Below are 15,815 nucleotides of genomic sequence, written 5' to 3'. Positions count from 1 at the left end.
TTCCTGCAAAATTTGCATGTTATCGGCATATGCTGCCATCAGAATTTCGGCCTCAAGCGCTGTAAAATACATTGACTGCGCCTTCTTTCCCTCTGTCTCCATGGTGACTCGCTTAATCTGTGCTCCACTAATCAGGGCTTTATGTATCCTCGTGCGCGTGCTTAACTTGGGGTTAAAGCAACTCCGCGTTGACTGAACTAATTGTTATCAGCCTTTCTGAAACCGAATATTCCGAGTTGGACAGTTCGGGGTTACTCAACCCTGCGTATCGTTTTTCACTCTGAGTTTTCTAAACCGGCTTCCTGAAATAGGGCCCAGGTCTCAAATGAGTGGACTATTAATCCTCTCACCTGTGCTTTTGTCTGTTAGTTGGAGAAAAATGAAGTAATGGCACCTGACATGCTTAAGAAAAAGCAGAAGACTTCTTCACTGAAGCTCGACCTTGCTGTCACCAGGAGGAATAAAGTACGCAACATCCCCTCCTACAGCCCACATGAACACAATTAATTTTATAACTTTATTTATATTACACCAAATAATGACATCTGCCACCTTATGGTGGTTTTTTTTAAGGAACCACACTTGAATGTCACTAGATAAATTAAACAGTTACCCCTTCAATGAGCACTCGGTGATGTTTGGAAGGAAAGGTTTTGTTTTAAAACTGAGGCCCGCTGAGGAAGCACAGCCATATTTGATCAGTAGCTGATCTTTGACTTACTTTATATGTTAAAATCAAGGGGAAAAAAATCCTGCTTCAAGTCTTTTGATCGATCTATATGATCGTGACTCATTTCAAACACTTTTCTTTTTTCAGCTGGAAGATACAGTTGATCACTTTTTCAGTGGTAAAAATCAGTCAATGGAAAACGAGCTGGATAACCTGAAGAGGACGCTGCACGCCAAAGAAAAAGAGGTTGATTTCTTCACTTCACTTTTTATAAATTGGCATTTATCCTTTTATATTTAGTTTATATGATGTTTATTTTCAGATATATCCAATTTCAGATATCTATGTTTAATCTGATATCAACTATGAAAAATGTGTCCCCTGCACAGACTTATGCTTCATTTGGCTATTCAAACTTTGTAAAGTTACAGTCATCATTGCTGATGACTACAAGCTTGAGGCCAAGTATAAGCTATGGTGCTAACTTAACCGTGTTTGTGTTTGTTAGCTGGAGAGATTTAAATGGCTGAGAAATTACCTCATTTATGAAATCCCTGAGTCTTTTTCACAACTGAAGTTTAAGCTCGCCATCAGCAGGGTGCAGAAGGTAAACACACACAAACATACACTCTTCTGTAACACATGCACACATAATGTCAGGGCTGTTGGATTCACCTGAATCTTATATATAGGTGTACCATAATATACCAAATCATAACAGAGAAATGTCAAGACTTCCTACCTCAGTATTATATACTATAAAAAGAAAAAATAGATTTTGTTTTCTTTTCGTATTAATCTTGCCTTTTAATGTCCTGCTTAATAACACAGTGTGTTTCGCAATTTATATTTCAGCTGGAGGACAAAGTAGAAGAACTACTTCATGGTAAAGATCAGTCAAATGAGAAAGACTTGCAGATCCTGAAGTGGAAGCTTCAGGCCAAAGAAAAAGAAGCTGCAGCCCTGAAGCTCAGTGATGAACAACGGACTGAGGAAGGAGATGAGAAAAACCTGCAGACACTGGAGAATAACTCACCAAACCATGTTGTGAGCAACATTTGCAAATTCAATCTTCCAAAACTTAGAACATTTATTTTAAAAGCTGTAAAATTTTTGTCTCTAATCTCAGGTGGATGAGGAAGTAGCTGTGGGACAGCAGCAGCTGCAGTGTGAGGAGCAGCACAGGGGGCATGATGAGGTGAGGATGCAGACTCTGAAGAAGAGGCTGGAGAGCATGAATGAGGTGGTCTAAATGCATGAAACCAGCTCAGATGTTTCCCCAGTTGTCATCTAGTCCATGCTTAGCTGTATGCTAACCTAAATGAATGAATAATTGATCCTCTCAGCTGTGCTTCTGTTTGTTAGTTGGATAAAACTGAGGTGATGACACCTGACACACTTAAAGAAAAGCAGGAGGTCTCTTCACAGCTGAACCTCGGCCTTGCTGTCACCACAAGGAACAAAGTAAGCAACATCACCTCTTACAGCACACATGACCTTATATTACACTAACTCAGGACAACCATGTTATGGTACTTTTTAAAGAACTACATTTGAATGTCAGGAGATAAAGTAAACAGTTGGTGAGCACATGGTGATGGTTAGAAGGAAACGTCGTCTTTTAACAATAAAAAAAAGTCTCTAACAAACTGGGGGTGCACAGCCGTATTTGATCAGTAGCTGATCTGTTACGAAAAAAAAAAATCAGTGAATGGAAAAAGAGGTGGATAACCTGAAGACGACACTGCAGGCCAAAGAAAATGAGGTGGATGTCTTCACTCTACTGTTTATTAATTGGCACTTATCCTTTTATATTTAGCTTATATGAGGGTTATTTTCAGATATGTTTTACCTGGTAGTTAATAAAGGTAGAAAAATGTTTCTCCTGCAAAGACTTGGCTATTCTAACTTTGTGAGGTGTAAGTCACCATTGCTGATGGACCATTCCACCAAACCTGTGTTTTGAAGAGAAGCAAAAAGTGATTTTAGCATTAAAATGTAAACAGATTTTGATCTAGATCAGGAAGTAGCTACAGCACAGCAGCAGCTTCTGGGTGAGGAGCAGAGGAAGGTGGATGTTAAAGTGAAGACAAGGCTGGAGAGCAAGAACGAGGTGATAGACAGAGTGGGCAGGTTTGAGCGGAAGCTCCAGGGTGCACAGCAGCAGAGTAGGGAGGATGCTGAGGAGCATCTTCAGGACAGAAAAGTGATATTTGAAGTTTTACTGTATTTACTGTACAACTAATTTCAGTTTGAAATGCATTGAATTAATTCATTATGTTTTGTTTTATTATTCTTTTTAACTAATAAGGAAGCCAAATCACAGTGTGACACACTCGGCAGTTATGGGCTTTATTACAGCAAAATTCAAATGTTTTTAAGCATTTTTAAGCCGTCCTACCTTTGTTACTGTATATAATTATGAGTGATGGTATAAAACTTAGGCCCTACTGGCTATTTTTCAATTACATATATTAAATATTTACATAACTGTGATTGTAAACCACTTACAGTGGAAAATGCTGCTTTGATAAGATTTATTTGAACACAGGTTTCATCCTGATTTGTGTCTCTTGGTTTGTCTGTCGTAGTCTCCTCTCTCCTGTGACCCTGAAGATTTACTGAAAGTCATTGAAGAGATGGATGCAGAGTTGAAAATGAAAGACAATGATGTGCAGACGCTGAAGAAAGAGCTGGAAACCAATAAAAAACTGGTTATTTCCTTTAGTTTAACTCCATGAGTTCACCTCATTGTCTCTTACATGTAGTTTGATATCATATCCACTCATTGTTCTAACATTAATGGGGTTCAGCTGCTGCTCTGGAGCTGACACAAGTTATCACTGATATTTGTGTTAATTACATTGTTGCAGTAATTGTTTTTATTCATCATCATTTGTCCCTGCATTTTTGTCTCATGTCTCAAAAGACTACAACAGCTTTACTCAGTTCTGGTGTTACCGGGCCGTTATAACTAGGGATGGGTACCGGTGTCCGGTGCCATGATGGCACCGGTTCTGACATAAACGGTAGTAACCAGACCGAAAAGCAGTGCACATTTCGGTGCTTTATTTCGGTGCTTTATTTCGGTGCTTTTTTTTCCTGAGCTGTGATACACTTTAGATTCTAGCCAATCATTTTACGTTTCCGAGGATAGTAGGCGGGGCCAGGTACGTACGTTCTTTTAGATCAGAGCTACAGATTAAAAATGCCCAAGGAGAAGCAGTCAAAAGTCTGGCTGTACTTCACAGCAAAATATGCAAACTCAGCAGCCTGCAACAAGTGCTTTAAGGTGATACTGTGATACTGTCAAAGGAGGTAACACCTCAAATCCGATGAAACACCTGGCGACACATAGCGTTTTTTTTAAAAGCCGAGAAATGCGCCATATTTGATAGCTTGCTGCGAGCCCTCACACCGAGCACATCTACTGCGGGTGGGTTGCCTGTTATGCAACATCCCCCAAAGAACCCGAAGAGGAGAGTCCTGGCCCCTAGCCCTGCCAGTGTAGCAGAAATGATGATGGATGATGATGGCAGCAGCAGCCGTTCTTCTCTGCGTGAGTAGCTTAATGTTGTTCGTGTGTAATTTACACTGAGTAGGCTAACCACGTTATTACATTAATGCATGTAAGGTGAACTAGCAAACATCATCATAGCTACATGCAGCTGTCTTCTTGTTTGATGGCAGATACTCCCTTCACCCTGGACAAAAAGGCTAAAATGACCAAAGAAAAAGTGGAAAACAGTTAAACATGAGAGGTTTTTGGACAGAGTTTGTGTTTTTTCCATTGTTTAAACGCTGCTTCCAGCCAAGCGTGATACCATATATGCCCCATAGCTGCAGAAAAGGCTAACATTGTTATCTTTTTACAAAAAAAACAGCTGAACATGAGAGGTTTTTGGACCAATTTTGTGTTCTCCATTCTTTAAGCACCGGTTTGAGCACCGTTTAAGCACCGGCACCGTTTCAAAAGTACCGATTTGGCACCGGCATCGGATAAAACCTAAACGATACCCATCCCTAGTTATAACTGAATCTGTCTGAAAGATTAATAAATGTGAATAATTGACACAATGGGTTAAAATAAATGATTTGCTACTCTGTGTCTCAATTTAGATTTACAAAAACAGGAGGTGTCTTAGTTTAAAAATCTCATTTGTTTGTGTGATTTATAGAGCCATCAGCCATCAGCTGATCATGTGGACACAAGTCATACTATTGACGAGCTAAAGAAAACCCAAAATCTGCTGGTAGCAATAAAGTGTAGATACATGTAGATACATTATTTGTCTGATGCAACATTGCATCAGACAAATAATGTATTTTAGCCATAATGCTAAAATAATTAATTTTAGCATTATTGCTTTTTTCCAAATCGCAAATCCAAATTTTAACAAAAAATAAGTAAATGTAAATCTCCTTATTAAACCCACAAAAAGGACATGTCTCATCTTCTCTAATCATTTTCAAAGACTTACATTCTCCTCTCTTTCCTCCCAGCTTGAAATCAAGGTAAGTGAAGTCCAGCAGCAGCTGAAGGATGAACAGCAGAGCAGAGAGAAAGCTGAGAAAGATGTGCAGACTCTGAAGGATGAATTGGAGAATAAAAACAAAGAGGTGCATATTCATTATATAAAGATCTACATATCCACCATAATATTTGTGTGTTTTTCAAGGCTTTACAATTTGTTCAAAATCCTTCACGTTTCTTTGTTAGCTACAAGAGTCCAAGTTTCAGTTTGAGTCTCTCACAGAGGTGAGCCAAAAGTCTGAGCGACAGCTGAGTGAACTAAAAGAAAGATACAAGGAGGAGGTCAGTGAGTTTATAATCTGCTCTTTGAAAAACACACTTCACACAGGAGGGAAGTGAAACAAAATCTCACCATAAATGTTCAACACAAGATTAATAAAATTAATTTTAGTTTTAAATTTACATTTATATGTATATAAATGTGTTTTCTTTCTTTCTTCTCTTGCAGTTCAAGAAGAAGATTCGGGGTGAACAGCAGAGGAGGAAGGAGGTTGAGGAAGATATAAAGGCCCTGAAACAGGAGCTGGAAAACAAGATAAACCAGGTATGTGCCCATTTTTAAAGATCTTTTCTATTTTCCTATTTTTGTTATTATGAATCATTTTATGTATTAATGCTCCATGCTCATTTTAAGGATCGCCAAAGTTTTAGATAACGAGGTTATTGCATGTACAAGTAATATGTGTGAGCCAAAAGCTTATGCTTGAGACAGTTTTAAACTTTTTTTTAAATTCTGTATGATGTCACTGAGAGGTAATACATCTATCATGTTATCCCAGGTACAGAAGCCACTTCTGTTCAAATCAGGAAAAAGCTGCCATTAAAGGATAAAGAAAGAGTGGAAGCTGGGCTGTTTTAGCTGGGCTGGAATTATTACATTATGCACTGTGGGCTATAATCACAAAAGTGTTTCCAATAATTACACTGCTGTGTCTTTGTGAGCACCAAAGATAAGGTACACAACAACAACAAAAAAGGATACAGTAATTGTAGTGGAATTCATGAGCAGAGAAAGCTTAGTGTAAGCTACGATGTTTCAGATTCATAGCAAAAAATGAAACACCACACTGAACATTTCAGAGGGTTGCACTGCAAAGGTAAAAGTGTGTCACAAAACGGCCAAGTACCAAAGATCAAACCCACGTGCAGAAAACCCAAAGCAGAGGCTGAGGAAAGGGTTTGACAAAGGTTTATTAACTAGCACAAAAATGATGTTTACGATAGCGCTTGACACATGGGGCGTGAGGGTCTTGGCCAGGGGAGAGGGATAAGCAAGGGGACAGGTCCAAGAAAGCAGCGGGAGCTGCTGGTGATTAGGTGCGTACTGGAAGAGAGGAGAGCAGTGTTAGAGCAGTAGCCAATGAGGAGTTCTGGAGAGGGTGGAAGCTATGAACATCTTCTGTGCAGGGAAGCGTTGAAGGAGAGGTGGTGCGGTCCAGGTGGGTTTGGTGGTGTCCTGAGCGATGAAGATCCCGTGGTGGTGTAAGGTTGCAAGACGACACTGCAGGCCACAAGATTGCAAGGTTAGGTTGAGAATCATAGGCATGAAGCGTGAGGCCCGGTTACCAACATAGGGTAGTTGACGAACTGGCGAGGAAGCAGGTTAAATCTACGACCTGATTGCCTCAATCAGCTTCAGGTGAGGGAGGTTGTAGGCTCTGCCCATGGGTGGATACCAGGGAGGTCCAGACCTTCACACACCCAGACCATGACAAAGTGGTTCTTATTGTGTGCATTAATTCTTTGCTTTAGTTACGAAAAGCCAAAGAAGAACCTGAGGTGGCTGTGAAAGAATGTGACATCTCTGGAGATGAACATTTGATGCCAACAGAACCAACCAAAGCTCCGGACAATTAATTAAATATTTGATGTCAGTAATTCAATATTTCTTTTACACGATTGTTTATTGAATCAATTTCAGAATTTTTGAAGGCTACAGTTTTTTCTTACTGTGAATTTGTATTACTGGACAATCTATGCAGTAATGTAATACTGTGACAGCGGGAGGATTTCAATGCAGATGTGTGTACTTTAATTTCTGATGTTTCACGTATATGTTTACTTAAATGCCACTGGCCTTTATCATACTCACATTTAGTTTTGTGCTTTCATTCACTAATTATTGTACTAGTGTAACAGTCACATATGAAACTATTCTGTCATTATTCTGACTGTGTGACTCTGTATTATTATTGTTACGTCCCCCCCCACCACGGCGGGGGCAAAGGCAGGAAGGGGACAGCAACACTGGACAACCACAATCAATGAAGGAGGAAGACCACAGAGCAGTTAGGTATCAGGCAGAATTTATTGGTTGGACAGTCAATCTTAACAACAGAGAAGAGGTGGGGGGGGGGGGGGGGAGGACTGGGCGGTTGATCCAAATCAAAGAAAGTAATAAAACAAATAAAACAAAAAGAGGTCGGTAGCTTCCAGGGCCTAGCCTAACTGAAAGAAAAAATGCAAAACAAAAGGCCTACCTAGCTACTCGATAAAAGTCAGTGAAAACATACAAGGGTGGCATCAACCGCATAACCTAGTGACTAACAGAGTAAAATCTACAACCAGTGTATAGGGTACCCCGGCCTACCTGTCCAGCCTCCCAGAACACACAACATAAAGAAGCCTGTTCGCAAATGTTTGTCAAAGCAGAAGCCAGCAGCCACCAGCCATACATATGTCTATGTATATATATCAACATACAAAGAAACAAACATGGTATAGCATGTTTAAGCGAAAACTAGCGAGATAACTTCCTGTTAACTTCTAACTGTAATGTAATAAATGTAATAAATTCTGTTTTCATGGATGCCTGGATGTTAAACTTCATCGTTACACCTGGTAAAGCAGCAACACTGATCATTTTATTAAAGATGGAAGAATTTAGAATGCTTTTAACTCTCAGTGATGCTGCAGTGTTCATTTGACTTTGGGACTGTCATGGCTCTGTGCGGGCAGGCAGGGAGAGAGGACCCAAAATCCAGGACTCACAGAGGCAAACATAACTCAAAACACTTTGCTTTATTGCTGGATAGCAACCGAACAGAAAACTAACCAAACTGAGACTATAAAAACAAACTAAACAGGCAGGCAGGGTAGCAAAGAGAACACACAGTGAAACTGAGGGTATGACACGACAACAAGCAGTGGAAGACGCAGACACTAAATACAAGAGGTGAACAGGACTAAGAGGAAACAGCTGGGAGACACAGCTTATGCTGATTACACTGATGAGACAGGAAGAGCACAAATAGAACACACTGATAAAATACACTGACCTTCAAACTAAAACAGGAAATGCACAGACTGGACTCAGAGATGCGGTACAGACAGAACAGAGGAAGCACAAAACCAAACCTCTAAGAACCAAAGGGTGTAAACCCAAACACACAATCAGCATAAACTAGAACAAAGAATAATAATAACAACAACAAAATAATAATAATGAAAATAAACACAAAACACTGGGTCAAATGACCCAAGACTGTGACAGGGACCTGAAGCGGAAGTTTTGGACCCAGATTACTCTGCAAGGCTCCTGACTATGGCAGCCGTAATGCTTTGACAATCCATCAAGCAGTGCGGCTTCGTAGCTTACCAAAGTCGTAAAAGATTTTTTGACAGATTTTTGAGCGCCGTGTACCACATAACATTGGTTAGAGGTCAGTGAGCACAACCAGAATTCATACATAAGGCGCACCGTCGATTTTTGAAAGAAAATTAAAGGACTTTAAGTGCCCCTTATAGTGCGGGAAATACAGTATTTTATTCATGTTTTTTGATGCCCTGTGTTGGATTATTGACCCCATGTGTGTTAGGGTATGGGTGGTTTTGTCAGGGCTGTGTGTGCGGGCAGGCGGAGAGGAGGATCCAACCGCAGGACTCGAACACAGAATTGTAAATCAAAACCTCAGCTTTATTGCTGACATGAAAACCAAACGTGAAGTGAATACAGAAACCAAAAACACACAGACATAATCTGAAGGTACGACATGACACTAAGCACAGGAAAACACAGTGCTAATATACACAGGGTGGTAATCAGGGAATGGGCAACAGGAGGGAGACACAGCTGGGAGAAATTGGACTAATGAGACAGGAGGAGCAAAACTGCACACACTAACATAAGACAGACTTTCACAATAAAACAGGAAATAAAACACAAGGACGCAGACTAAGAAACACAGACTTAACACGGGCAGAACTAAAAATAAACCGGAATAAGCTGGAACATAGAACATCATCATCATCATCATCACAAGCACTAAGAGAATAAGAAAACAATCAAACACACCAAAGTAACTTGATTCAGAGAAACATAAAGGACAATCCATCATTCAAAAATAAACCAAAACATAACTCAAAATACTGGGTCAAACTGAACCAGAACCGTGACAGGTTTGTTTAGTGTTGAGCACACCTTCATTGTTTCAACTGATAATTATTAACTCAAAACAACATTGAGGACATTGCTTTACCAGCTACTGTAGTTACTCTAAATACGATTTCTTGTGGTATTTTTGTATGTCACAGTCTCTGGAAAATTCTGGATCCCTGCATCATTTGTGGCTCGCCTTCAGGAATGACAGAGTTGTTCTGTGCCTGCTCGTCAGTCTTTGATCCAGATAAGTGCATGTCAAAGACCATCTGAAGGAATGAAGTCAACCTTTATTGATCCCAGAGAGCTTGAATCGTCCCAATTGTCCTCTTGCTTCATGGTTTAAAGCATAGGTGTCAAACTCTGGCCCTCGGGCCAAATTTGGCCCACAGCCTAATTACATTTGGCCTGCAAAGCCATACCAAATTACTATTAGAGCTGGCCTACTGGTATTATACAGCTAATATATAAACATTGTTTAGTATTAAGCTTTGCTTGTTCCACATTCAGTTTTTCAGCAAAACTTGTTTGAGTCCATAAGAAGAGATTCATTCTTAAATCTGGAGGAAGATATTTTTCAATAAATATTAACATTAGCCCGCGACCTTGTTCTAGTTTTGAATTTTGGCCCACTGTGTATTTGAGTTTGACACCCCTGGTTTAAAGTCAGCCAGTGGATAAAATGCAAAGGATATTTATTTATTTATTTGTCCACTAACATCATGAGGTTTAAATGTAAAAGTGCATTTCAATACTTAATGACCAAATCTCATCAAAACAAATTGTAATGCCCTATTTAACAAGTGTTATCACTGTGAGATCTTAAACCAAGATACTAAACATAAACATCAACATCTCAGTATTGTCATCATTCACATGTTGTTATACTAACGTTACCTGTGAGGTGTATTGCCACAGCCACTAACAATAATGTCCAAAAAGATTGGACTTGGGAAGACATGGGACCATGGAAGCCGGTCCCATTTAATCTGTGAGCTGTAACAGGACACCACAGTCTAAAGCAGTGTTGTTCCAGTGACACAGGAAACTGATCAGATCTTGAGATAAAGAAGTGAAGCAGCTGTTATGACAAGTAATGCACTGAATATTTGTGGTGACCTCATGCTTTCATTGTCCAAACTTAGTCATAAACCTGTTTGTGTTTCCCTTGATTTGTTTTCTTTTTTCTTAGATTATATCAGTAAATGTTATCAACTAAAGCTGATTTCAATAAAGGCAAAAAACTAAAAGGAGCATTTATTTGATTTCCTGAAATAGTAATACATGAACAACTGATACTAGTGAAGCAACATACAAACAGCTTTAAATTCTGTTTATAAAGACAAACTGATTCCAGATATTTGCTTTTGGCTGCAATTACTCTGAGTTTAGTTTGAGACAATACTCAGAACTTACTTTTTATGTACACTTTATGTCCAGATTTCCTTTTCCTTCTTTAGATCACATGTCAGGGTTACACGCTCAAACGATAATGAGAGCTCAGATATGATGTCATCAGTTTCCAGAGAAGCAGGAAACTGATCAAATGTTAAGATTTAAGATTTGTTGATTTGTCAGTTTGTGTCTGTCCTGGAAACATGTTTGTGTGCACAAATGAAACAAGGTTTGGACACACTCAAGAAAACATTTCATCATAGCAAGGTCAAAGGTCAAGGCCTAAGGTATCTAAGGCCTATCTGTAACCGGAAGGTCGCCGGTTCGATCCCTGGGCTCTCTGTCCTGGTCGTTGTGTCCTTGGGCAAGACACTTTACCCTACTTGCCTACTGGTGTTGGCCAGAGGGGCCGATGGCGCGATATGGCAGCCTCGCTTCTGTCAGTCTGCCCCAGGGCAGCTGTGGCTACAACTGTAGCTGCCTCCACCAGTGTATGAATGTGAGAGTGAATGAATAGTGGTATTGTAAAGCGCTTTGGGTGCCTAGAAAAGCGCTATATAAATCCAATCCATTATTATTATTATTATTAAGGTTTGTAACAGCTTAACCAGATCACATCACGCTGGCATTAAAAGCATTTAATGAAGTTTCATTTTAACATGTGGACACTCGCAAGAACCGATTGTTTGCAACACACACATTCTTTTCCTCCTCAGACTTCTGAAGAAACCACGCCTCCTGTTACTGCAGGTGAGTGTTTCCTTTAACCAGTGCTCAAGGACAAATGCTGCACAGCCTCACTCACTGCAGGGAAGCAGATGCATCAGTGTAATTTATGAGGTAAATACTTTATGTTTGGTTGTTTGTATAATTTACTGTATAATAGAAACATAAAGTGTGTCTCTGTGGTTCTAAGTGACAACTTGTTGCCTCAAACATGTAAAACTTTAGTTCTCATATGCAGATTTTGTGGTGATTTAAGGTGTATTTGTTTATTTGTGAGGCAATTTACAATAAGCTACATTGTAATAGTTAATATCCGTCTATGCTGTACATTACACAGTGTGAAGGCCATCTACAGAGAAGAAAAAGTTAAAGCATAATTATGTTAAATAATTATAATCATTTACATGAACTCTAACCTTTTTTGATTCAAAATAAATAAAATTAAATAAAATTAAGTGTTGATAGATCATCACATAGTGGCATACATCAAAGTTGAATTAGGATGTTGTTTTTAAACCACACGATTTTTTCTTTTTTAATTTCAACATGAATGCAGAGGTATATCTCTTTATTGTGATTATTTTCTTCTTGTTTTCCAGAACAAAATGAGCCTAAAAAGCTGGTTTGGTTTCCAGGTCAGCCCAGGTAACCTGACACAAGTATTTTCAAATCTAAAGCTCAGTACTTGTTTATATGTGTATAAAAATTCTTCAGAAAACTCTGCTTTTCTTCACTTGCTAATTTTTACTGGTTGTTAGAAGATTATGAAGAAACCTTTTTGTGTTTGACATTGGAGATTATTATTATTATTATTATTATTACAGTTATTTTATTTTCATGATTTTCTTTCATTTTTCACTTCAGAGAATTTGACTCCTGCGGTGCTCAACTGCATCCTTATTATTGTTGTCTTGGTGTCCATTCTTCTTGTTGTTACTGTCACATACAAGTGTAAGCAAAAGAAAAACAGTAAGTCACAAATTCCTTTTTCAGTTTGCTACAAGTTTAATGAGCTCTATGAATATTTTCCCCTTATAATGGTATTTTAAAAGATGTTGGATAATGAGAGATACAACCCAAGTTACTTAAGACTTTTTAAAAATCAAACAAAACACTAATCTACCATGTTTTGTGTTTCTGCAGGAGGGATCAAAAATGAAAATAAGACAGCTGAGAGGAATTCAAGTGAAGCTTTGAACTCAGGGGAAACAGAAAATGACAACAAGCATGTAAGTAAACAATGGTCATTACTTTTATCTACTTCCGATGAAAAAAGAAGCAGAATTGCGTGTCAGAGGGAAGTCTAACCTGAACAACAAAGTTCAGTCAGAGATGAATCAGAAGCACAAAGATAAGATAGCAACTCAGGAAAAAAAACAGGGGGAGGAGAGAGAAATGAACCAGCTGCACTTAAAACAAATTACAGATGGTGTAAAAATTAATGACTGTCATGTCTGTGAATAAAGGCATGATAGTGGGGCAAACTTAGATAAATGACAAATAGACTCAAGGACAGCTTTTACAACAGGGCAACGGCCCTAATCAGTGCAAACAGTTGACCTGATTGGTTACCTCCCAGGACTTCTTTTGGGGGGTAACAAAAATAACAATAATAATATTTTTGTATTTTTATAAAAAAAAAGGTGCAATAATAATTAATGTGAAATAGTAACAGTATGCAACACTTAGTCGTCATTTTTATTAGTGGTGTGCGGATCGATACTGAAATATCGATTCTTCCAATACCAGCAATTTATGTTCTAGAATCGATTCTCATATTATAATATCGATATTTTAGTACTCTGGGGTAAATTTGTAGTTTTTCCATTAAAATGAACGCAGTGGAAAGAAACTATACAATTCGGATCGTCTAATTTGGAAGGAACTACTTCCTCTTACGCCTTTCATAGTCATATGCGGATTACGGCTGTATAAATGTGTGGCAGCTCCTGGCATGCACACTCACAACAATGGCTGAGCGCAAACAGAGTCCTGTGTGGACACGTTGTTGTGGCAACACCACTGACTCAAACACTCGTCAAACACCTCGGAGTAAATCACATCACAGAATATGATAAGCTTATGTTGAGGCGAACAGAAGAGGGGGACAGGGACAGGTGCTGCTAGGGCGAGACAGACGTCTCTCGCAGAGTCCTTTAGTGCTGCAGGCAGGCAACATGCTCAAATAGCGCACAACGTCAGTTTTTTTTTTAATTTCTATATGATTATTCTGCATTATTAAGCAATAAAAACAAGTTGTCTGATGTCCTCTAATCATTATGAAGCAATATGGTTATGTTATTATTACAATTACATAATACAATTATATATTGTATTATGAAATGCAATGAAACATTAAGTTTAAGAGTATCGGTATCGGATCAGTATCGCTGATACCACCCTGAATTTTACTTGGTATCGGATCGGAAAGGAAATCAGTGGTATCGCACATCACTAATTTTTATTAGTTAAGTTACTGTGTTGTGTTGTGATGTGTGGTATCGTGTCATGTTGTGTTGTATCTAGTGCTGACGTTGGACAGTTTTCCAATTTCATTTTACTATTGTACTATGTATGACTGTGCAATGACAGTAAAGCGTTATCTTACCTTATCTTAGTGAGACTCCATTGTAAAGCAAACATGAGTTTTTAGAGTTGCTGCTTTGTTGACTTTTGACAGCTTGCTTCAGTCTTTATTAGCCCCACTGATGAAACAATATTTTATAGCAAGTACAACTACAGTGAACAAGTACACCACCTTCACAGAATCTGTGTGGCCAATAATTATACAATCTCTAAATTCAGCAAAGTCATTAAAATAAATAATCCATTAGATTTGAGGGACCACAGCCATATTTGATCAGTAGCTCATCTTCCTCTTATTTAAAAAAAATGATGAAATGTTCTGGCTTTAAGTGTTTTTCTATGATCTATATAGATTCTTATCCTCCATCAGAAGGATGCATTGCAGAGTGTCCATGATATAATGCTGGCAGTTTTATTGTGTTAAGCTAAATGACTGTAAATAGTCTGAAATTTCACTTTTAGAGCATTTCCTTCATACACACACAATATTCTTTATGTCTGATGATCGCTCCAAAACGTGCTTCTTTTTCAGAATGTTCTACTTTTCTCCAAGTTGAAAGAAAAAGAAGCTGCAGCCCTGAAGCTCAGTGATGAACACCAGACTGAGGAAGGAGATGAGAAGAACCTGCAGACACTGGAGAATAACTCACCAAACCATGTTGTGGGTAACATTTTTGCAAATTAAATCCTCCAAAATTTTGAAGCTTTATTTTAAAAGCTCTGACATTTTTTCTCTAATCTCAGGTGGATGCGGAAGTAGCTGTGGCACAGCAGCAGCTGCAGTGTGAGGAGCAGCACAGGGGGCATGATGAGGTGAGGATGCAGACACAGAAGAAAAGGCTGGAGAGCATGAATGAAGTGGTCTAAATGTATGAAACTAGCTCAGATGTTTCCCCAGTTGTCATCTAGTCCATGCTTAGCTGTATGCTAACCTAAATGAATGAATAATTGATCCTCTCAGCTGTGCTTCTGTTTGTTAGTTGGATAAAACTGAGGTGATGACACCCGACACGCTTAAAGAAAAGCAGGAGGCCTCTTCACAGCTGAACCTCGGCCTTGCTGTCACCACAAGGAACAAAGTAAGCAACATCACCTCTTACAGCACACATGACCTTATATTACACTAACTCAGGACAACCATGTTATGGTACTTTTTAAAGAATCTTCTTTGATTAAAAATACTTTTGTTTTTTTTTTCATTCAGAAGACACAGTTATCAGTTTTTCAGTGGCAAAAATCAGCCGATGGAAAATGAGCTGCAATGGCCATCGATGCTGATGACCACTGTACCAAACCTGTTTTTTAGAGAATTAAAAAGGACTTCTAGGATTAAAATGTAGACAGCTTTTGATCTAGATCACTTAAAATCATATTTGTTTTGCAATCTGATTACACTTTTCACCAATTCAAGAATATGTGTATTTTGTTAACAATGCTAAGAAAATGTACATTTAATATACAAATTTCTTATGTTGTTTTTTTCTCTGTGATCTCAGGTGAATGAGGAAGTAGCTACAGCACAGCAG

General features: G+C 38.7%; 2 protein-coding genes across 6 annotated transcripts in view; both read left to right on the top strand.

The window, feature by feature from the left end:
- Positions 1 to 15,815, top strand: part of LOC146673757 (uncharacterized) — a 40,946-nt gene that overhangs the window by 4,268 nt on the left and 20,863 nt on the right. The gene's annotated exons all lie outside the window — the stretch shown is intronic.
- Positions 1 to 15,815, top strand: part of LOC146673758 (uncharacterized) — a 40,705-nt gene that overhangs the window by 21,086 nt on the left and 3,804 nt on the right. Inside the window, exons 13-28 of the mRNA XM_085401013.1 lie at positions 370 to 465; positions 818 to 916; positions 1,179 to 1,277; positions 1,526 to 1,717; positions 1,800 to 1,913; positions 2,036 to 2,134; positions 2,694 to 2,876; positions 3,262 to 3,384; positions 5,174 to 5,290; positions 5,391 to 5,486; positions 5,653 to 5,748; positions 12,303 to 12,362; positions 14,822 to 14,950; positions 15,034 to 15,102; positions 15,270 to 15,368; positions 15,786 to 15,797. Coding sequence (XP_085257139.1) covers positions 370 to 465; positions 818 to 916; positions 1,179 to 1,277; positions 1,526 to 1,717; positions 1,800 to 1,913; positions 2,036 to 2,134; positions 2,694 to 2,876; positions 3,262 to 3,384; positions 5,174 to 5,290; positions 5,391 to 5,486; positions 5,653 to 5,748; positions 12,303 to 12,362; positions 14,822 to 14,950; positions 15,034 to 15,102; positions 15,270 to 15,368; positions 15,786 to 15,797 — 1,683 coding nt within the window. The remainder of the gene's footprint in view (positions 1 to 369; positions 466 to 817; positions 917 to 1,178; positions 1,278 to 1,525; positions 1,718 to 1,799; positions 1,914 to 2,035; positions 2,135 to 2,693; positions 2,877 to 3,261; positions 3,385 to 5,173; positions 5,291 to 5,390; positions 5,487 to 5,652; positions 5,749 to 12,302; positions 12,363 to 14,821; positions 14,951 to 15,033; positions 15,103 to 15,269; positions 15,369 to 15,785; positions 15,798 to 15,815) is intronic.

Source organism: Rhamphochromis longiceps, linkage group LG3, assembly GCF_057381845.1.
Source record: "Rhamphochromis longiceps isolate RC_006_pf linkage group LG3, R_longiceps_female_GT1.1, whole genome shotgun sequence".
Classification (NCBI taxonomy): Eukaryota; Metazoa; Chordata; class Actinopteri; order Cichliformes; family Cichlidae; genus Rhamphochromis; species Rhamphochromis longiceps.
Note: the sequence above shows the minus strand (reverse complement) of the source record. Positions and strands in the feature narration are given on the sequence as shown.